The following is a 25,615-nucleotide window of genomic DNA, read 5'->3' as shown; positions in this document are numbered from 1 at the left end:
CAGAGATAACACACAGACACATATATGTAACACAAAGACAGCACACAGACAGTCTTTGTGTTACATATATGTGTCTGTGTGTTATCTCTGTGTTACATATATGTATGTATGTGTGTGTTGTTCTGTGTTACGCGTGTGTGTTACGTGTGTGTCTGTGTGCGTTATCTCTGTGTTATGTATGTGTCTGGGTGTGTTATCTCTGTGTTACATGTTTGTGTCTGTGTGTGTTATCTGTGTTACATGTGTGTATGTCTGTGTGAGTTGTCTCTGTGTTACATGTGTGTGCCTGTGTGTTATCTCTGTGTTAAGTGTGTGTGTCTGTGTGTGTTGTCTCTGTGTTACGTGTGTGTGTCTGTGTGTATTGTCTCTGTGTTACGTGTGTGTCTCTGTGTGTTATCTCTGTGTTACATGTGTGTGTGTCTGTGTTATCTCTGTATTACATGTATGTGTCTGTGTGTAACACACATGTAACACAGAGATAACACACAAATACACACACATGAAACACAGAAACAACACACATACATACACATGTAACACAGAGATAACGCACACAGACACATACACGTAACACAGAGATAACACACAAACACACACATGTAACACAGAGACAACACACACAGACACACACACGTAACACAGACAACACACACAGACACACACACGTAACACAGAGACAACACACAGACACACACACGTAACACACAGACAACACACAGACACACACACACATAACACAGAGATAACACACACAGACACACACACACATAACACAGAGATAACACACACAGACACACACACACATAACACAGAGATAACACACACAGACACAAACACGTAACACAGAGATAACACACAAACACATGTAATACAGAGACAACACACACATACATACATATATGTAACACAGAGACAACACACAGACACACATATATGTAACACAAAGACAGCACACACAGATACACACATGTAACACAGATAACACAGAGAGACACACACATGAAACACAGAGACAACACACAGACACACACACGTAACACAGATAACACACAGACACACACACGTGAAACACAGATAACACACAAACACACACATGTAACACAAAGATAACACACACAGACACATACACGCAACACAGAGACAGCACACACAGACACATCTGTCCTGAGGAAGAGTCACTGAACCCGAAACGTTAACTCTGATTTCTGTCCACAGGCGCTGCCAGACCCGCTGCGTTTCTGCTTTTGTTTCTGATTTCCAGTAGATCATTTTACTCTTTTCCAATATCCCTCTCTGTCCCCTTTCTCCGCAACATTGCTTGGTCAAGGCCTGAATTCTGGACTTTGAGATTGAATGAATGTGCCGGGGAAGAGAGGAGATTTCATGTGTTTTTCCCACAGTGAAAACAACTCCTTGTGTTAGTGAGGTCTGAGAAGATTTGCAGCTCAGGTTGAGGTTCTGGATGTAGGTTTGCTTGGTGAGCTGGAAGGTTCATTTCCAGACGTTTCAGGGTCACCGTACTAGGTAACACCTTCAGTGGGCCTCGAGATGAAGGACTGGATGTAGGTTTGCTCACTGAGCTGGAAGGTTTGTTCGGAGGCTCACTGAAGATGTTACCTAGTATGGTGATGAAACATCTGAAAACGAGCCTTCCAGCTCACCGAGCAAACCTACATCCAGAACCTCCTTGTATATTTTAAAGCGATGACCATTTACCCATCACCAGTCCACAGTTGAAAATAAAAAGCTAAGACCTCTTAAGTCACTACGACCCCAGGACTAATGGACTGACCTACGTTTGAACATGGAGTCAGCCTTTACCCTCCCCTACACCTCGGCGTTTCCACTGGGATTTGAGGTGGGGTGGGGGGGGGGGGGGGAGTGGTGAATACTCAGGGACCTAAGCAAGGCACCATTGCAGAGTCTTGAGGAGAGGGAAAGGCTTGTGGAAGTGGGGTGCGTTGAACATACAGAAATCTGAGAATTGAGTGTGACCCTTCAAGAAAGTAGCTCACCACCATCTGCTCCAGGGGCAACTAGCAACGGGGTAACAAACACTGGGCCCAGAAAACACACACCCCACAAAAGGAATAAAATTAAATGAAAGAATACTCACTGTCCTCCCCAGAAGAGTTTCGTGCTGATTATAAAAGTGGACCGTCTGTGAAGGGAAGCCAAATGTTTAATCCGCCATTTGAGATGTTTTCCCTCTTATTGTTCCCTCTTCACATGGTCATTTAATCCCTCCTGTCTTTCCCACCCTTCCCCTATTGTCTCTCCATCTCCCCCCTCCTTTCCCCCAAACAGCTTCCAATCTCCAACCTGTCTCAGGGCTGATGAAGGGGGGGTGGGGAATCTCAGCCGGGCCAGAGATTGGCTGAGTCCCGAGGATTTTGCCAATGGCAGGCCTGGACTTAGACGTGGAAGACCCTCCCTTCAACGAAATCTTGGCGTGAATGGGTTTGGTTTTCAGGGGGGGAATGTGGGTTCAAGGTTTTCACTCAAAGTAAAGCAAAGTGATGTGGAACATCCCCAGAGTCAAACAGCAGCTGGGGCTAGATCGGGTTGGGACGTCTGGTCGGCATGGACGGGTTGGACCGAAGGGTCTGTTTCTGTGCTGTCCATCTCTATGACTCTGCAAGAAACTGCCCTGGCTGCCTCTGTGGGGAGAGAGAAAAACAGAGTTCCTGTCGCACAGCACAGAAAGAGGCCCTTCGGCTCATTGAGCCAGTGTCAACGCGACTCCCACTTTCCAGCACTTCGTCCAATAGGAGAGGAATCAAGGTTCATGGGGAGAATAGGGTTGAGAAACGTATTAACCATGATTGAATGGTGCAGCAGACCCGATGGGCTGAATGGCCTACTTCTGTTCCGATATGCCCTTATGGTCTTGTATGGCCAATGGGCTGAGAAGTGGCAGATGGAGTTTAACTTGGATAGGTGCGAGGTGCTGCATTTTGGGAAAGCAAATCTTAGCAGGCCTTATACACTTAATGGTAAGGTCCTAGGGAGTGTTGCTGAACAAAGAGACCTTGGAGTGCAGGTTCATAGCTCCTTGAAAGTGGAGTCGCAGGAAGATAGGATAGTGAAGAAGGCGTTTGGTATGCTTTCCTTTATTGGTCAGAGTATTGAGTACAGGAGTTGGGAGGTCATGTTGTGGCTGTACAGGACATTGGTTAGGCCACTGTTGGAATATTGCGTGCAATTCTGGTCTCCTTCCTATCGGAAAGATATTGTGAAACTTGAAAGGGTTCAGAAAAGATTTACAAGGATGTTGCCAGAGTTGGAGGATTTGAGCAACAGGGAGAGGCTGAACAGGCTGGGGCTGTTTTCCCTGGAGCGTCGGAGGCTGAGGGGGTGACCTTATACAGGTTTACAAAATCATGAGGGGCATGGATAGGGTAAATCGGCAAAGTCTTTTCCCTGGGGTGGGGGAGTCCAGAACTAGAGGGCATAGGTTTAGGGTGAGAGGGGAAAGATTTAAAAGAGACCTAAGGCAGAGGGTGGTGTGTGTATGGAATGAGCTGCCAGAGGATGTGCTGGAGGCTGGTACAATTGCAACATTTAAGAGGCATTTGGATGGGTATATGAATAGGAAGGGTTTGGAGGGATATGGGCCAGGTGCTGGCAGGTGGGACTAGATTGGGTTGGGATATCTGGTCGGCCTGGACAGGTTGGACCGAAGGGTCAGTTTCCGTGCTGTACATCTCTGTGACTCTATGACTCGGCATTGCAAGTGCACATCTCGACACATCTTTATGGTTCTGAGGGTTTCTGCCCCTCCTACCCTCTCAGGCATTGAGCTTCACATTCTCATCCCCCTAACCCCCTCTGGGTGAAAAGGTTTCTCCTCAAGACTTCCTGCCTCTTATCTTGAATCCATGCACCCCCCTCCCCAGGTCATTGACCCCTTTCCCAAGGGGAACCGTTTCTTCCTGTCCATCCTATCCATGCGTCCTCCCCATAATTTTCAGACATCTCCGCTCTCAATCTCCTCTGCTCGAGGGAAAGCAACTCCAGGGACTGTTTAATGTCTCTTCATAACTGAGACTCTCCAGCCCAGGCAGCTACCTGGTAAATCTCCTCCACACCCTCTCCAGTCGATCCAATCCCTCCCATCATGTGGATTCCAGAATTGCACACAATATGGATATTTTTGCAGAAATCAGGAGAAAACCTTCAGGTTCTGATTTTTTTAAAGGATCCCGACGGTGTGGGAACAGGCCCTTCAGCCCAACAAGTCCACACCGACCCGCCAAAGAGTCTCCCATCAACATCCATTACTCTATATTTACCACAGACGAGTGCACCTAACCTACACATCCCTGAACACTATGGGGTAATTTAGCACGGCCAATCCACCCTAACCTGCACATCCCTGAACACTATGGGGTAATTTAGCAGGGCCAATCCACCCTAACCTGCACATCCCTGAACACTATGGGGTAATTTAGCATGGCCAATCCACCCTAACCTACACATCCCTGAACACTATGGGGCAATTTAGCATGGCCAATCCACCCTAACCTACACATCCCTGAACACTATGGGGTAATTTAGCATGGCCAATCCACCCTAACCTACACATCCCTGAACACTATGGGGTAATTTAGCATGGCCAATCCACCCTAACCTACACATCGCTGAACACTATGGGGCAATTTAGCACGGCCAATCCACCCTAACCCACACATCCCTGAAAACTATGTGGTAATCTAGCATGGCCAATTCATCCTAACCTACACATCCCCGAAGACTATGGGGTAATTTAGCATGGCCAGTCCACCCTAACCTACACATCCCTGAACACTAAGGGGTAATTTATCATGGCCAATCCACACAGACCTACACATCCCTGAACACTATGGGGCAATTTAGAATGGCCAATCCACCCTAACCTACACATCCCTGAACAGTATGGAACAATTTCGCACGGCCAATTAAACCCTAAGCTACACAACCCTGAACACTATGGGGCAATTTAGCATGGCTAATCCACCCTAACCTGCACATCCCTGACCACTATGGAACAATTTCCCACAGCCAATCCACCCTAACCTACACATCCCTGACCACTATGGGGTAATTTAGCACGGCCAATCCACCCTAACACACATATCCCTGAACATTATGGGGTAATTTAGCATGGACAATTCACCCAAACCTACACATCCCTGAACACTATGGGGTAATTTTGCACGGCCAATCCACGCTAACCTGCACATCCCAAACACTATGGGGCAATTTAGCACAGACAATCCACCATAACCTGCACATCCCTAAACAAAATGGTACAATTTAGCACGGCCAATCCACGGTAACCTACACATCCCTGAACATTATGGGCAAATTCCTATTGCCAACTCACCCTAACGCACAAATCCCTGAACACTATGGGGTAATTTAGCATGGCCAATCCACCCGAACCTACACATCCCTGAACACTATGGGGTAATTTAGCATGGCCAATCCACCCAAAACTACACATCCCTGAACACTATGGGGTAATTTAGCATGGCCAATCCACCCTAACCTACACATCCCTGAACACTATGGGGTAATTTAGCATGGCCAATCCACCCTAACCTGCACATCCCTGAACACTATGGGGTAATTTAGCAAGACCAATCCACCCTAACCAACACATCCCTGAACACTATGGGGCAATTTAGCACAGCCAATCCACCCTAACCTACACATCCCTGAACACTATGGGGTAATTTAGCATGGCCAATCCACCCTAACCTACACATCCCTGAACACGATGGGGTAATTTAGCACAGCCAATCCACCCTAACCTGCACATCCCAAACACTATGGGGTAATTTAGCACAGCCAATCCACCATAATCTGCACATCCCTGAACAAACTGGAACAATTTAGCACGGCCAATCCACACTAACCTACACATCCCTGAACACGATGGGCAATTTCCTATGGCCAACCCACCCAAACCTACACATCCCTGAACACTATGGGGTAATTTAGCACAGCCAATCCACACTAACCTACACATCCCTGAACACTATGGAGTAATTTAGCATGGCCAATCCACCCTAACCTACACATCCCTGAACACTATGGGGTAATTTAGCACAGCCATTCCACACTAACCTACACATCCCTGAACACTATGGGGCAATTTAGCATGGCCAATCCACCCTAACCTACACATCCCTGAACACTATGGGCAATTTAGCATGGCCAATCCACCCTAACCTACACATCCCTGAACACGATGGGGTAATTTAGCACAGCCAATCCACCCTAACCTGCACATCCCAAACACTATGGGGTTATTTAGAACAGCCAATCCACCACAACCTGCACACCCCTGAACAAACTGGAACAATTTAGCACGGCCAATCCACACTAACCTACACATCCCTGAACACGATGGGCAATTTCCTATGGCCAACCCACCCTAACCTACACATCCCTGAACACTATGGGACAATTTAGCATGGCCAATCCACCCAAACCTACACATCCCTGCACGCTGTGGGGTAATTTAGCATGGCCAATCCACCCTAACCTGCACATCCCTGAACACAATGGGACAATTTAGCATGGCCAACCCACCCTAAACTTCACATCCCTGAACACTATGGGACAATTTAGCATGGCCAATCCACCTGAACCTGCACATCCCTGAACATTATGGGGTAATTTAGCACAGCCAATCCACCCTAACCTACACATCCCTGAACACTATGAGGTAATGTAGCATGGCCAATCCACCCTAACCTACACATCCCTGAACACTATGGGGTAATTTAGCATGGCCAATCCACCCTAACCTACACATCCCTGAACACTATGGGGTAATTTAGCATGGCCAATCCTCCCTAACCTACACATCACTGAACACGATGGGGTAATTTAGCATGGCCAATCCACCCTAACCTACACAACCCTGAGCACTATGTGGTAATTTAGCATGGCCAATCCACCCTAACCTCCACATCCCTGAACACTATGGGGCAATTTAGCATGGCCAATCCACCCTAACCTGCACAACCCTGAACACTATGGGGCAATTTAGCACGGCCAATCCCCCCTAACCTGCACATCCCTGAGCACTATGGGGTAATTTAGCATGGCCAATCCACCCTAACCTCCACATCCCTGAACACTATGGGGCAATTTAGCATGGCCAATCCACCCTAACCTGCACAACCCTGAACACTATGGGGCAATTTAGAACGGCCAATCCCCCCTAACCTGCACATCCCTGAACACTATGGGTAATTTAGCATGGCCAATCCACACTAACCTGCACATCCCTGAACACTATGGGTAATTTAGCATGGCCAATCCACACTAACCTGCACATCCCTGAACACTATGGGTAATTTAGCATGGCCAATCCACCCTAACCTACACATCCCTGAACACGATGGGGTAATTTAGCATGGCCAATCCACCCTAACCTGCACATCCCTGAACACTATGGGGTAATTTAGCAAGACCAATCCACCCAAACCTACACATCCCTGAACACTATGGGACAATTTAGCATGGCCAACCCACCCTAAACTTCACATCCCTGAACACTATGGGGTAATTTAGCATGGCCAATCACCCTAACCTACACATCCCTGAACACTACGGGGTAATTTAGCACGGCCAATCCACCCTAAACTACACATCCCTGAACACTATGGGGTAATTTAGCATGGCCAATCCACCCTAACCTACACATCCCAGAACACTACGGGGTAATTTAGCATGGCCAATCCACCCTAAACTACACATCCCTGAACACTATGGGGTAATTTAGCATGGCCAATCCACCCTAACCTACACATCCCTGAACACTATGGGACAATTTAGCTTGGCCAATACACCCTAACCTACACGTCCCTGAACATTATGGGGTAATTTAGCACAGCCAATCCACCATAACCTGCACATCCCTGAACAAACTGGAACAATTTAGCACGGCCAATCCACCCTAACCTACACATCCCTGAACACGATGGGCAATTTCCTATGGCCAACCCACCCTAACCTACACATCCCTGAACACTATGGGGCAATTTAGCATGGCCAATCCACCCAAACCTACACATCCCTGCACGCTGTGGGGTAATTTAGCATGGCCAATCCTCCCTAACCTACACATCCCTGAACACTATGGGGTAATATACCACAGCCAATCCACCCTAACCTACACATCCCTGAACACGATGGGCAATTTCCTATGGCCAATCCACCCTAACCTGCACATCCCTCAGCACTATGGGGTAATTTAGCACGGCCAATCCACCCTAACCTACACATCCCTGAACACTATGGGGTAATTTAGCACAGCCAATCCACCCTAACCTACACATCCCTGAACACTATGGGGTAATTTAGCATGGCCAATCCTCCCTAACCTACACATCCCTGAACACTATGGGGTAATATACCACAGCCAATCCACCCTAACCTACACATCCCTGAACACTATGGGGCAATTTAGGATGGCCAATCCACCCTAACCTGCACATCCCTGAACACTATGGGGTAATTTAGCAAGACCAATCCACCCAAACCAACACATCACTGAATGCTAAGGGATAATTTAGCATGGCCAATCCACCCTAAACTATACATCCCTGAACACTATGGGGTAATTTAGCATGGCCAATCCACACTAACCTACACATCCCTGAACACTATGGGGCAATTTAGGATGGCCAATCCACCCTAACCTGCACATCCCTGAACACTATGGGGTAATTTAGCATAGCCAATCCACCCTAACCTACACATCCCTGAATGCTAAGGGATAATTTAGCATGGCCAATCCACCCTAACCTGCACATCCCTCAGCACTATGGGGTAATTTAGCATAGCCAATCCACCCTAACCTACACATCCCTGAACACAATGGGGTAATTTAGCATGGCCACTCCACCCTAACCGATACATCCCTGAACACTATGGGGTAATTTTGCAAGGCCAATCCACCCTAACCTACACATCCCTGAACACTATGGGACAATTTAGCAAGGCCAATCCACCCATGCCTACACATCCCTGAACACTATGGGGTAATTTAGCATGGCCAATCCACCCTAACCTACACATCCCTGAACACTATGAGGCAATTTAGCATTGCCAATCCACCCGAACCTACACATCCCTGAACACTATGGGGTAATTTAGGATGGCCACTCCACCCTAACCTACACAACCCTGAGCACGATGGGGTAATTTAGCATGGCCAATCCACCCTAACGCACACATCCCTGAACACGATGGGGTAATTTAGCATGGCCAATCCACCCTAACCTGCACATCACTGATCACTATGGGGTAATTTAGCATGGCCAATCCACCCTAACCTCCACATCCCTGAACACTATGGGACAATTTAGCATGGCCAATCCACCCTAACCTCCACATCCCTGAACATTATGCGGTAATTTAGCACAGCCAATCCACCCTAACCTACACATCCCTGAACACTATGGGGTAATTTAGCACAGCCAATCCACCCTAACCTACACAACCCTGAGCACTATGGGGTAATTTAGCATGGCCAATCCACCCTAACCTACACATCCCTGAACACTATGGGGTAATTTCGCATGGCCAATCCACCCTAACCTACACATTCCTGAGCACTATGGGGTAACTTAGCATGGCAAATCCACCCTAACCTACACATCCCTGAACACTATGGGACAATTTAGCAAGGCCAATCCACCCTAACCTACACATCCCTGAACACTATGGGTAATTTAGCATGGCCAATCCACCCTAACCTACACATCCCTGAACACTATGGGGTAATTTAGCATAGCCAATCCACCCTAAACTACACATCCCTGAACACTATGTGGCAATTTCGCATGGCCAATCCACCCTAACCTACACATCCCTGAACACTATGGGGTAATTTAGCATGGCCAATCCACCCTAACCTACACATCCCTGAACACTATGGGACAATTTAGCAAGGCCAATTCACCCTAACCTACACATCCCTGAATACTATGGGGTAATTTAGCAAGGCCAATCCACCCTAAACTACACATCCCTGAACACTATGGGTAATTTAGCACGGCCAATCCACCCTAACCTACACAACCCTGAGCACTATGGGGTAATTTAGCATGGCCAATCCACCCTAACCTACACATCCCTGAACACTATGGGGTAATTTAGCATGGCCAATCCACCTTAACCTCCACATCCCTGAACACTATGGGACAATTTAGCATGGCCAATCCACCCTAACCTCCACATCCCTGAACATTATGCGGTAATTTAGCACAGCCAATCCACCCTAACCTACACATCCCTGAACACTATGGGGTAATTTAGCACAGCCAATCCACCCTAACCTACACATCCCTGAACACTATGGGGTAATTTAGCATCGCCAATCCACCCTAACCTACACAACCCTGAGCACTATGGGGTAATTTAGCATGGCCAATCCACCCTAACCTACACATCCCTGAACACTATGGGGTAATTTCGCATGGCCAATCCACCCTAACCTACACATTCCTGAGCACTATGGGGTAACTTAGCATGGCAAATCCACCCTAACCTACACATCCCTGAACACTATGGGACAATTTAGCAAGGCCAATCCACCCTAACCTACACATCCCTGAACACTATGGGTAATTTAGCATAGCCAATCCACCCTAAACTACACATCCCTGAACACTATGTGGCAATTTCGCATGGCCAATCCACCCTAACCTACACATCCCTGAACACTATGGGGTAATTTAGCATGGCCAATCCACCCTAACCTACACATCCCTGAACACTATGGGACAATTTAGCAAGGCCAATTCACCCTAACCTACACATCCCTGAATACTATGGGGTAATTTAGCAAGGCCAATCCACCCTAAACTACACATCCCTGAACACTATGGGTAATTTAGCACGGCCAATCCACCCTAACCTACACAACCCTGAGCACTATGGGGTAATTTAGCATGGCCAATCCACCCTAACCTACACATCCCTGAACACTATGGGGTAATTTAGCATGGCCAATCCACCCTAACCTACACATCCCTGAACACTATGGGGCAATTTAGCACGGCTAATCCACCCTAACCTACACATCCCTGAACACTATGTGGTAATTTAGCATGGCCAATCCACCCATACCTACACATCCCTGAACACTATGGGGTAATTTTCCATGGCCAATCCACCCTAACCTACACATCCCTGAGCACTATGGGACAATTTAGCAAGGCCAATCCACCCTAACCTGCACATCCCTGAACACTATGGGGTAATTTCGCATGGCCAATCCACCCTAACCTACACAACCCTGAGCACTATGGGGTAATTTAGCATGGCCAATCCACCCTAACCTACACATCCCTGAACACTATGGGACAATTTAGCAAGGCCAATCCACCCTAACCTACACATCCCTGAACACTATGGGGTAATTTCGCATGGCCAATCCACCCTAACCTACACAACACTGAACACTATGGGGTTATTTAGCATGGCCAATCCACCCTAACCTACACATCCCTGAGCACTATGGGGAAACTTAGCATGGCCAATCCACCCTAACCTGCACATCCCTGAACACTATGGGGTAATTTAGCATGGCCAATCCACCCTCACCTACACATCCCTGAACACTATGGGGTAATTTAGCACGGCCAATCCACCCTAATCTACACATCCCTGAACACTATGGGGTAATTTAGCATGGCCAATCCACCCTGACCTACACAACCCTGAGCACTATGGGTAATTTAGCATGGCCAATCCACCCTAAACTACACATCCCTGAACACTGTGTGGTAATTTAGCATAGCCAATCCACCCTAACCTACACATCCCTGAACACTATGGGGCAATTTAGCACGGCCAATCCACCCTAACCTGCACACCCCTGAACACTATGGGGCAATTTAGCACGGCCAATCCACCCTAACCTACACATCCCTGAACACTATGGAACAATTTAGCATGGCCAATCCACCCTAACCTCCACATCCCTGAACACTATGGGGTAATTTAGCATGGCCAATCCACCCTAACCCACACATCCCTGAACACTATGGGGTAATTTAGCATGGCCAATCCACCCTAAACTACACATCCCTGAACACTATGGGGTAATTTAGCATGGCCAATCCACCCTAACCCACACATCCCTGAACACTATGGGGTAATTTAGCATGGCCAATCCTCCCTAACCTACACATCCCTGAACACTATGGGGAAATCTAGCATGGCCAATCCACCCTAACCTACACATCCCCGAACACTATGGGGTAATTTAGCAAGACCAATCCACCCTAACCAACACATCCCTGAATACTATGGGGTAATTTAGCATGGCCAATCCACCCTAACCTATACATCCCTGAACACTATGGGGCAATTTAGCATGGCCAATCCACCCTAACCTACACATCCCTGAACACTATGGGGCAATTTAGCATGGCCAATCCACCCTAACCTACACATCCCTGAACACTATGGGGTAATTTAGCACAGCCAATCCACCCTAACCTACACATCCCTGAACACTATGGGGTAATTTAGCATGGCCAATCCACCCTGACCTACACATCCCTGAACACGATGGGGTAATTTAGCACAGCCAATCCACCATAACCTGCACATCCCTGAACAAACTGGTACAATTTAGCATGGCCAATCGACACTAACCGACACATCCCTGAACACTATGGGGTAATTTAGCATGGCCAATCCACCGTAAACTACACATGCCTGAACACTATGGGGTAATTTAGCATGGCCAATCCACCCTAACCTACACATCCCTGAACACTATGGGGTAATTTAGCACGGCCAATCCACCCTAACCTACACATCCCTGAACATTATGGGGTAATTTAGCATGGCCAATCCACCCTAACCTACACATCCCTGAACACTATGGGGTAATTTAGCATGGCCAATCCACCCTAACCTGCACATCCCTCAGCACTGTGGGGTAATTTAGCACGGCCAATCCACGCTAACCTGCACATCCCTGAACACTATGGGGTAATTTAGCACGGCCAATCCACCCTAACCTACACATCCCTGAACACTATGGGGCAATTTAGCACGGCCAATCCACCCTAACCTACACATCCCTGAACACTATGGTGTAATTTAGCACGGCCAATCCACGCTAACCTGCACATCCCTGAACACTATGGGGTAATTTAGCACGGCCAATCCACCCTAACCTACACATCCCTGAACACTATGGGGCAATTTAGCACGGCCAATCCACCCTAACCTACACATCCCTGAACACTATGGTGTAATTTAGCACGGCCAATCCACCCTAACCTACACATCCCTGAACACTATGGGGTAATTTAGCATGGCCAATCCACCCTAACCTACACATCCCAGAACACTACGGGGTAATTTAGCATGGCCAATCCACCCTAAACTACACATCCCTGAACACTATGGGGTAATTTAGCATGGCCAATCCACCCTAACCTACACATCCCTGAACACTATGGGACAATTTAGCATGGCCAATCCACCCTAACCTACACATCCCTGAACACTATGGGGTAATTTAGGACAGCCAATCCACCCTAACCTACACATCCCTGAACACTATGGTGTAATTTCGCATGGCCAATACACACAGACCTACACATCCCTGAACACTATGGGGTAATTTAGCACAGCCAATCCACCCTAACCTACACATCCCTGAACACTATGGGGCAATTTAGGATGGCCAATCCACCCTAACCTACACATCCCTGAACACTATGGGACAATTTAGCATGGCCAATCCACCCTAACCTACACAACCCTGAGCACTATGGGGTAATTTAGCATGGCCAATCCACCCTAACCCACACATCCCTGAACACTATGGGGTAATTTAGCATGGCCAATCCACCCTAACCTACACATCCCTGAACACTACGGGGTAATTTAGCATGGCCAATCCACCCTAAACTACATATCCCTGAACACTATGGGGTAAGTTAGCATGGACAATCCACCCTAACCTACACATCCCTGAACACTATGGGACAATTTAGCATGGCCAATCCACCCTAAACTTCACATCCCTGAGCACTATGGGGTAATTTAGCATGGCCAATCACCCTAACCCACACATCCCTGAACACTAGGGGTAATTTAGCATGGCCAATCCACACTAACCTGCACATCCCTGAACACTATGGGTTAATTTAGCAAGACCAATCCACCCTAACCTACACATCCCTGAACACTAGGGGTAATTTAGCATGGCCAATCCACACTAACCTGCACATCCCTGAACACTATGGGGTAATTTAGCATGGCCAATCCACACTAACCTACACATCCCTGAACACTATGGGGTAATTTAGCATGGCCAATCCACCCTAACCTGCACATCCCTCAGCACTGTGGGGTAATTTAGCACGGCCAATCCACGCTAACCTGCACATCCCTGAACACTATGGGGTAATTTAGCACGGCCAATCCACCCTAACCTACACATCCCTGAACACTATGGGGCAATTTAGCACGGCCAATCCACCCTAACCTACACATCCCTGAACACTATGGTGTAATTTAGCATGGCCAATCCACGCTAACCTGCACATCCCTGAACACTATGGGGTAATTTAGCACGGCCAATCCACCCTAACCTACACATCCCTGAACACTATGGGGCAATTTAGCACGGCCAATCCACCCTAACCTACACATCCCTGAACACTATGGGGTAATTTAGCATGGCCAATCCACCCTAACCTACACATCCCAGAACACTACGGGGTAATTTAGCATGGCCAATCCACCCTAAACTACACATCCCTGAACACTATGGGGTAATTTAGCATGGCCAATCCACCCTAACCTACACATCCCTGAACACTATGGGACAATTTAGCATGGCCAATCCACCCTAACCTACACATCCCTGAACACTATGGGGTAATTTAGCACAGCCAATCCACCCTAACCTACACATCCCTGAACACTATGGTGTAATTTAGCATGGCCAATCCACCCTAACCTACATATCCCTGAACACTATGGGGTAATTTAGCACAGCCAATCCACCCTAACCTACACATCCCTGAACACTATGGGGCAATTTAGGATGGCCAATCCACCCTAACCTACACATCCCTGAGCACTATGGGGTAATTTAGCATGGCCAATCCACCCTAACCCACACATCCCTGAACACTAGGGGTAATTTAGCATGGCCAATCCACACTAACCTGCACATCCCTGAACACTATGGGTTAATTTAGCAAGACCAATCCACCCTAACCTACACAACCCTGAGCACTATGGGGTAATTTAGCATGGCCAATCCACCCTAACCCACACATCCCTGAACACTATGGGGTAATTTAGCATGGCCAATCCACCCTAACCTACACATCCCTGAACACTACGGGGTAATTTAGCATGGCCAATCCACCCTAAACTACATATCCCTGAATACTATGGGGTAAGTTAGCATGGCCAATCCACCCTAACCTACACATCCCTGAACACTATGGGACAATTTAGCATGGCCAATCCACCCTAAACTTCACATCCCTGAGCACTATGGGGTAATTTAGCATGGCCAATCACCCTAACCTACACATCCCTGAACACTACGGGGTAATTTAGCACGGCCAATCCACCCTAAACTACACATCCCTGAACACTATGGGGTAATTTAGCATGGCCAATCCACCCTAACCTACACAACCCAGAACACTACGGGGTAATTTAGCATGGCCAATCCACCATAAACTACACATCCCTGAACACTATGGGGTAATTTAGCATGGCCAATCCACCCTAACCTACACATCCCTGAACACTATGGGACAATTTAGCACGGCCAATCCACCCTAACCTACACGTCCCTGAACACTATGGGGTAATTTAGCACGGCCAATCCACCATAACCTACACATCCCTGAACATTATGGGGTAATTTAGCACAGCCAATCCACCCTAACCTGCACATCCCTGAACACTATGGGGTAATTTAGCACAGCCAATCCACCCTAACCTACACATCCCTGAACACTATGGGGCAATTTAGCACGGCCAATCCACCCTAACCTGCACATCCCCTGAACACTATGGGTAATTTAGCATGGCCAATCCACCCTAACCTACACATCTTTGGGCTTTGGGAGGAAACCTGCGCAGACACGGCTAGAATGCGCAATCCCCACATAGACATTCGCCCGAGGGTGGAATCGAACCTTGGTCCCTGGTGCTGTGAGGCTGCGGTGCTAACCATTGAGCCACTGTGCTGCCCAGTTCTGAGGGGTGTCGTACCAGAATGGAATTGCCAATCCTGTTTCTCTCTCCGCTGAGTGCTGCTGAGTTTCTCCTGCCCTTGTTGCTTTCACTTCCGATCCCCCCACCCCCGTCTTGGCTTGTGATCTCAGATTTTGACTTAGGGACTGACTTCTCCGTGTCGTGCCAGGGCTGGGGTGGGACTTTCTCCTTCGGCCAATCGACTATTCCTCCACATTCTCTGGAGCTGGTTCTGGGATGGCAACAACAGACTGCACTTCGGAAAGTCACTGCAGAGAGCTTTCAGCCCCTCTGCTGTGCTCCATAAATGCAACTCCTCCCTGCTTCCTTCCTGCGTCAGGGTGAGGTCGGAAACTCCCGGAAAAACAATCTGCTATCTATGACGTCTGCCGGCTCTCAGATAAGCCCCGACCCCTGCAACTGGTCAGTAAAGTGAGCACAGTGAGTTGGGGGTAGCCGGGGTCGGTGGGGGGGGGGGTGCTACAGAATGAAAATTTCTGTGAAATGACAGAGGGGGAGTTGGGAGCTTAATGGGACAAGCGTTCAGACTTATTAAATTTCAAGGATCATCAGACCCCCAGTTCTCCCACCACAGGTAGGGGTAACCTTGCTCATTCTCACCTCCAGCCTTTCTTCTTAATGATGTTTCCCAGCGTTATCTCGGCCCTAGACAGAGAGAGAGAGAGAGAGAGTGAGAGAAAGAGCAGAGAAAGAATTATACCAACTTCGCCAACGACGCCCGCTTCCCAACAACACATTATTCGACGTGCTTAACAAACTGATATCAGATCGTGGGTTAAGCAGCAGAATGTTTTTGGAGAGGTATTTTATTGTAAATCTACGGTTTAGCACAAACACCAGTTTGCACGTTTCCCTTCTGGGCCCTCTCCCTGTCCAGAAGCCAATACTCCACTTTGGAGGAACCGTGGTCTTTATTTCCTACCTTATCTCCTGTGAGGAACCCTCACCACCATATCACCCCTAAAACAGCCATTTATTAAAATAACCAACGAGTTTTGAGAAGAGTTGTAGCTCAGGATGAGGTTCTGGGTGTAGGTTTGCTCACTGAGCTGGAAGGTTCATTTCCAGACGTTTTGTCACCCTACTAGGTAACATCTTCAGTGGGCCTCAGGCAAAGCACTGCTGAAAATTCCTGCTTTCTATTTATATGTTTGGGTTTCTTTGGGTTGGTGATGTCATTTCCTGCGGTGATGTTATTTCTGGTGGTGATGTCACTTCCTCTTCCTTTTCCCAGGAACAGGAACAGCTCGCCGTGGGCTGTTCTGATTTACAACCCAGATTTCCAAGGCTGTAACACCAGCCTCGCTGACTGGGCCCAGACATTCTTGCCTGTAACTAATTGCCCCTGAGGAAGGTGAGAGGGCGAGCCACCATCTTGAATCGCGTACTTTGATTTTGAGCAATTCAGTTTGACACAATAGACCCTTAATAGGTCCAGGAGCACCTGAACAGTGCAGGGGATGGGGGCTTGTGGGGTAATAGTGGGGAGTTGTGGGTAGACAGTCAGGGCGAGGGGGCACATTGGTCAATTTCCCAAACCTTGGTGCCTTGGCCCACCAAGCTACCCCCCCATCCATCTTTGATTCCCCTCTTCCCATCCCCCTACACCTCCACCCCCCCCAGTAAGGCTCAGGTCCCCGTTTGGCGTTGTGCACGGCCTACCTTCCAGAAGCGTAGGTCTCCGCGGTATCAAACAGGTTGACCCCGTTCTCGTAGGCGAGGGTCAGGATTTCTTCAGCAGCCTGCCAAGGGGACCACGAAACATCAGGACAAGTCAGTAAAACACACACACACACGTACAGGCACACGTACACACACACACACGCACACACACACACGTACAGGCACACATACACACACACAAGTACAGGCACACATACACACACACACGTACAGGCACACATACACGCACGTACCGGCACACATACACACACATGCGCGCGTACCGGCACACATACACACACGTACAGGCACACATACACACACACACACACATGTACAGGCATACATACACACATACACACACACAGGCACGAATATACACACACATATACAGGCACATACACACACGTACAGGCACACGTACACAAACACAGGCACGCACACACACGTACAGGCACACATACACACACGTACAGGCACGCACAAACGCACAGGCACACATACACACACAGTCACACACACACACACGTACAGGCACACATACACACATACAGGCACACATACACACACACACATACAGGCACACATACACACACACACACATTCACAGGCACACATACACACACACACACACACACACCAGGGAGCTCCAACTGCACTGTCATGGCAGGGCTCCTCAAGCTGTCACTAAACAGGGTGTCATGCTCATTGAGTATGGGGAGCAGCCATATGGGTGCACAACAAGATCTCACTGACTGGGACTGTGACAAAGTCCAGGTAATCTATTTTCAGACAGAGGGCTGCGGATAAATACCGGCCGAGGGCACCAGGAGGGCAGACTGCTTGCTTGTGCTCTTGCAGAGAGTCACGCAGCACGGATACAGACCCTTTCGTCCAACCCATCCATGCCGACCAGATATCCCAACCCAATCTAGTCCCACCTGCCAGCACCGGCCCATATCCCTCCAAACCCTTCCTATTCATATACCCATCCAAATGCCTTTTAAATGTTGTAATTGTACCAGCCTCCACCACATCCTCTGGCAGCTCATTCCATACACGCACCACCCTCTGTGTGAAAAAGTTGCCCCTTAGGTCCCTTTTATATCTTTCCCCTCTCACCCTAAACCTATGCCCCTCTAGTTCTGGACTCCCCGATCCCAGGGAAAAGACTTTGTCTGTTTACTCTATCCATGCCCCTCATAATTTTATAAACCTCAGGATGGTCATAGAATCATAGAATCCCTACAGTGCGGAAACAGGCCCTTCACCCCAACAAGTCCAGAGGATGTGGTGGAGGCTGGTACAATTGCAATATTTAAGAGGCATTTGGATGGGTATATGAGTAGGAAGGGTTTGGAGGGATATGGGCCGGGTGCTAGCAGGTGGGACTAGATTGGTTTGGGATATCTGGCTGGCATGGACAGGTTGGACCGAAGGGTCTGTTTCCGTGCTGTACATCTCTATGACTCTAAGTCCACATGAACCCTCCAAAGAGTAACCCACCCATACCCCTACTACTCTACATTTACCCCTGACTAATACACCTAACCTACACATCCCTGGACACCATGGGCAATTTATTATGGTCAATCCACCCTGACCTGCACATCTTTTAGACTGTGGGAGGAAACCCACGCAGACACGGGGGGAATGTGCAAACTCCACACAGACAGTCGCCCGAGGCTGGAATCGAACCTGGGTCTCTGGCGCTATGAGGCAGCAGTGCTAACCACTGAGCCACCGTGCCACCCCAGGGCTGGGGTCACCCCCTCGGCCTCTGACACCCCAGGGAAAACATCCCCAGCTTATCCAGCCTCTTCCTATGGCTCAAACCCTCCAATCCCAGCAACATGACACCACCCCAACATCTTCACTGCCCGAAGGGAAGCTACCCCTCTGAATGGCAGTGAGGAGCATTGTGTCAGTAATCCAGTCCAACATGCCCACTGCCTACATTTGCACTTCTTCCAAATAGCTCCTGAGGGGGGTGTTTTACCCTCACCCGGCCTTTGCTTCAATATCTCACTTCAAGCCTTTAGTGTATGAACATTCAAGGGATGGAGGGATAGGGCCCAAGGGCAGGCAGAAGGGGTTAGTTTAATTTGGTGTCATGTTCGGCCCAATGTTACGGACGTAAGGCCCCATTCCTGTGCTGTAAAGTTCTAACTTTGCTCCTCTATCCTCAAAGTTGTTGCAGTCGACTCCCTCCAGACTGGACAGGGAGTGTACGGCTGAGTGCTTCCCAAGTGGGGACCAAAATCCCATTCTCATTCAATTACAAACGGTGTTCATGGACTAACGGGATCCTGACAATGTCATTCAGGGGCAGGCGTTGGTCAATGTGAGGCCGTCAGCCCGACACAGCAACACAAGCAGGTTCTTGAGCCTGAGATACAACCGAGAGGTTGTTTTGGGTTAAAATCCAGGGCCCCTCCCCCACCCCTCCCCTCCGCAGGGTCTGCAGCGGTTCAAGAGAACCAGCTCACAATCACCTTCACAAGGGGCAACTTGGGATGGGCACTGAAGGCTGGCCCGGCCATGAGAGAGGTCACAGGGAGGATTCAGGGATAAGAGCTTCAGCGGTGAGGATAGATCGGAGAAGCCCAGGACGGCGTTCCTCGAAGGACGCTGAGAGCAGAATTGATCGTGGGGTGTTCAATATCAAGAGGGGGTCTCCGGACAGATTAGAGAAGGAGACACCTGAGGGGGTTTGGTGAGGGACGCCAATCTGAGGGGATTCATAAAAGCAGCAACAGTGATGGGGGGGGGGGGAATGTCTTGACAGAGCAACTAGTTAGGGTCTGGAATATACTGCCCGAGAGGATGGTGGAAGGGCTTTGAGTTATTAACCAAAGAGGGAGAATCAGCAGGGACATGGGGAGTTGGGCAAGGAAAGGGGAACAGGTGATTAGCTATGGCTGAACAGTTCCCCTTTCCTTGCTGATTGAATCTTGGATTCCCTACAGTGTGGAAACAGGCCCTTCGGCCCAACAAGTCCACACCGACCCTCCGAAGAGTATCCTACCCAAACTCACTCCCCATTATGCACCCAACTAATGCAACTCGACTAATGCACCTAACGTACACAACCCTGAGCACTATGGGTAATTTAGCACGGCCAATCCACCCTAACCTACACATCCCTGAACACTATGGGGTAATTTAGCACGGCCAATCCACCCTAACCTACACATCCCTGAACACTCCGGGGTAATTTAGCATGGCCAATCCACCCTAACCTGCACATCCCTGAACACTATGGGGCAATTTAGCACAGCCAATCCACCCTAACCTACACATCCCTGAACACTATGTGGTAATTTAGCATGGCCAATCCACCCTAACCTGCACATCCCTGAACACTATGTGGTAATTTAGCATGGCCAATCCACCCTAACCTACACATCCCTGAACACTATGGGGTAATTTAGCATGGCCAACCCACCCTAACCTACACATCCCTGAACACTATGGGGTAATTTAGCATGGCCAATCCACCCTAACCTGCACATCCCTGAACACTATGGGGCAATTTAGCATGGCCAATCCACCCTAACCTACACATCCCTGAACACTATGGGACAATTTAGCATGGCCAACCCACCCTAACCTACACATCCCTGAACACTATGGGGTAATTTAGCATGGCCAATCCACCCTAACCTACACATCCCTGAACACTATGGGGCAATTTAGCATGGCCAATCCACCCTAACCTGCACATCCCTGAACACTATGGGGTAATTTAGCATGGCCAACCCACCCTAACCTACACATCCCTGAACACTATGGGGTAATTTAGCATGGCCAACCCACACTAACCTACACATCCCTGAACACTATGGGGTAATTTAGCATGGCCAATCCACCCTAACCGACACATCCCTGAACACTATGGGGTAATTTAGCATGGCCAATCCACCCTAACCTACACATCCCTGAACACTATGGGGCAATTTAGCATGGCCAATCCACCCTAACCTACACATCCCTGAACACTATGGGACAATTTAGCATGGCCAACCCACCCTAATCTACACATCCCTGAACACTATGGGGTAATTTAGCATGGCCAATCCACCCTAACCTACACATCCCTGAACACTATGGGGTAATTTAGCATGGCCAATGCACCCTAACCTGCACATCCCTGAACACTATGGGGTAATTTAGCATGGCCAATCCACCCTAACCTGCACATCCCTGAACACTATGGGGTAATTTAGCATGGCCAATCCACCCTAACCTACACATCCCTGAACACTATGGGGCAATTTAGCATGGCCAATCCACCCTAACCCACACATCCCTGAACACTATGGGGTAATTTAGCATGGCCAATCCACTCTAACCTACATATCCCTGAACACTATGGGGCAATTTAGGATGGCCAATCCACCCTAACCTGCACATCCCTGAACACTATGGGGCAATTTAGCATGGCCAGTCCACCCTAACCTACACATCCCTGAACACTATGGGGTAATTTAGCACGGCCAATCCACCCTAACCCACACATCCCTGAACACTATGGGGTAATTTAGCACGGCCAATCCACCCTAACCTACACATCCCTGAACACTATGGGGTAATTTAGCATGGCCAATTTACCCTAACATACACATCTTTGGATTGTGGGAGGAAACCAGAGCACCCGGAGGAAACCCACATACAGACATAGAACATAGAACATAGAACAATACAGCACAGAACAGGCCCTTCGGCCCATGATGTTGTGCTGAACATTTGTCCTAGCTTAAGCACCCATCCATGTACCTATCTAATTGCCGCTTAAAGGTCACCAAAGATTCTGACTCTACCACTCCCACAGGCAGTGCATTCCATGCCCCCACCACTCTCTGGGTAAAGAACCCACCCCTGACATCTCCCCTATACCTTCCCTATACCTCCCCTATACATTCTCCCCAGACACGGGGAGAATGTGCAAACTCCACACAGTCGCCCGAGGCTGGAATCGAACCTGGGTCCCTGGCGCAGTGAGGCAGCAGTGCTAACTGCTGAGCCACCGTGCCGCCCCATTGATTGGAGCAGACTGTGAGCCACCACTTGTAGAGAGGAATGAAGCAACATCTAGGCCTGGCAAGCACTCACCTCGTCTGAGATCTGAGACCCGAGTGTGACCCAGCTTCCTGGAAAGAAAACGAACAACAGGTTAAATAACTCCGAGTTCCTGAGAGTGTGATCTAACTCGCTTGCTGACAGAAACCTCCCCTCCCTCCGACTCTGCATCTCTTCCCAGGTATCTCCCAGTACCTTGTTCTGTCTTTGCTCCAGTCTCCACCCCCCCCCCCACCCCCCCGACTTCCTGACACAATTCCCACCCTCCTGGACAAAAGGTTGGGTGTAGCCTCTGAACTGGTGACCAAATGCATGACCTTTGACCTGTCGTTAATTAGAACACCACCTTTGGCTCTTTAACTTAATCGGAAGACCGACAAAGAACAGGAACGAAGACTACGGGACGAGGAGAGCTAGGATGACGCCACAGAATATGAGTTCCCCGATTGGAGCTGTTAATCCACTCCAATCAAGGAGCCTTAGCTGACTGTTACAAATGGGACAGTCTAGATTAGAGTGGTGGTGCTCAGCAGGTCAGGCAGCATCCGAGGAGCAGAAAAATCGACATTTCGGGCAAGAGCCCTTCATCAAACTCCCTGGGAGTTGACTCTAACGGGGCTGTACTAGAGTCAAGGACTTTCCATGTTTAATTAAAGAGTGACTTGGTGACTGGATACTGGTCTCTGCGGAAGTACTACTGACTGAGTAAAATAATGGCCCCACATCAGCAGTCACAGAGCCATACAGCATGGAAACAGATCTTTTGACCCAACTTCGATCAAACACAGGGCTTCCCTTATTTCCTCATTGAAGTGAAGAAGGATGAGAGGCAACTTGATAGAGGTGTACAAGATAATGAGAGGCAGAGATATACGGGATCATCAGAGACTTTTTTTATCAGGTGGAACGGCTCTCACAAGCGTTCATAAATCTAAGGTGATTGGAGGAAGGTTTAGGGGAGATGTCAGAGGGAGGTTCTTTACACAGAGAGTGATGGGTGTGTGGAATGCACGGCCAGTAGTGGAAGTAGAGTGAGGGACATTTAAGCAACTGGTGCATGGAAGAAAGTAAAAAAGTAGGTTAGTTTGATCTTAGAGTAAGATAAAAGGATAGCACAACATCAAGGGCCGAAGGGCCTGTACTTTGCTGTACTGTTCTATGATTGTCACTGCCAATCAGAGGCTCGTTGCTAAGTCACAGATGCCAACAGTAAGTCTCACACTAGGTCACTGCCCACACTCAATCCCATTCCCTCCTGGTTATTACTCACCTATTCCCACACAAGAGACTCGCAGACCTGATCGTCCCATATTCCTGCAAGAAAAGCACAAAGCCTGTGAGTCCTGTTACAAGAGGGATGCCCCTTTAAGAAGCTCAGGATGCAGGTGGGCCACAAATGTCCATGTTCCTCTCTGTTATAACACCTGCCATGTCCACAGGCTAGATCCCTCAAGCACTGCGGACAGTTTTAACTGGTACTTCCAAACCATGTTTTTAAAACAGAATTGATAGAGCCAAAAATGGCTGCAGCTGTGAATGAAATGTGTGTGTGTGTGTGTGCGCGCGCGCGCACGCATGTGTGCAGGGAGAGAGTGAGAGAGAGAGAGAGAGCCGAGAGAGAGGGAGCCGAGAGAGAGAGAGAGACCCCCATGGAATGTCCTACATAAAGGTGGCATGGTAGCTCAGTGGTTAGTCTCAGGCGACTGACTGTGTGGAGTTTGCACATTCTCCCCGTGTCTGCGTGGGTTTCCTCCAGGTGCTCCGGTTTCCTCCCACAGTCCAAAGATGTGCAGGTTAGGGTGAATCGGCCATGTTAAATTACCCATAGTGTTCAGGAATGTGTGGGTTAAGTGCATTAGTCAGGGGTAAATACAGGATGATAAAATAGGGGAATATGTCTGGGTGAGTTACTTTCTGGAGGGTCAATGTGGTCTTGTTGGGCCAAAGGGCCTGTTTCCACACTGTAGGGAATCTATAAAGATACAAAGTGAATTGCCAATGACAATTCTTTTCGAGGTACAGATTGGACTATGATCTCTTGTGACTACACAGGTATCAAGAGCCTGACCAAGCCCCTGTTTAACAGCAAACCAGCTCCCTAAAGGCTATGTCTCAAACTGCAGACACAAATTTTGTTTTTCCGTTTGAAACAAGGACTCAATTTTGGCCATTGTACCTGGACTGGTTCTATTCCCCAGTGCAAATATCCTGGCTTTACCCGACATGAATAGACAAGTGCGGGGTTAACAAAAGCTCTACTGGCGTGTGCTAGTGGGACTGACCATTCCCATGTGTATGAGGTGTTAGTGGGCTGTGAAAGTCGTGGTTAAAGGTCTAGTACCCTGGTCACCCTTGCGTTGCAAGTAAAGGGACTCTCTCGCCCCGTGGCTAGAAGTCAGCAAACTGGCAAGGCAGACAAAACGAAATGGAGGTAGGAAGCGGAAGAGGCCATTCAGCCCTTCAAGCCTGTTCTGCCACCCAACGAGGTCATGACTGGTCTATGACCTAACTCCATACAGTCAGCCTACTTCCCTTAATACCTCTGCAGCAAGATTTTGCCTCTCTCAGATTTACAATCACCTGATCC

The 25,615-nt window shown here is 48.7% G+C and overlaps 1 protein-coding gene across 1 annotated transcript in view; it reads right to left on the bottom strand.

Annotated features, from left to right (window-relative positions):
- LOC122547338 (voltage-gated potassium channel subunit beta-3-like) overlaps positions 1-23,199 on the bottom strand; it is an 80,127-nt gene extending 56,928 nt beyond the window's left edge. The window contains exons 1-4 of the mRNA XM_087982877.1: positions 23,062-23,199; positions 17,947-18,026; positions 16,885-16,929; positions 2,117-2,161 (exon numbers count right to left, since the gene is read on the bottom strand). Of these exons, the coding sequence (XP_087839003.1) occupies positions 2,117-2,161; positions 16,885-16,929; positions 17,947-18,026; positions 23,062-23,199 (308 nt within the window). The remainder of the gene's footprint in view (positions 1-2,116; positions 2,162-16,884; positions 16,930-17,946; positions 18,027-23,061) is intronic.
- Positions 23,200-25,615: the final 2,416 nt, after the last annotated feature.

The sequence above is a fragment of the Chiloscyllium plagiosum genome, unplaced genomic scaffold, assembly GCF_037043375.1.
Source record: "Chiloscyllium plagiosum isolate Xiang-an unplaced genomic scaffold, Cpla_swu_hap1 HiC_scaffold_44, whole genome shotgun sequence".
Lineage (NCBI taxonomy): Eukaryota > Metazoa > Chordata > Chondrichthyes > Orectolobiformes > Hemiscylliidae > Chiloscyllium > Chiloscyllium plagiosum.
Note: the sequence above shows the minus strand (reverse complement) of the source record. Positions and strands in the feature narration are given on the sequence as shown.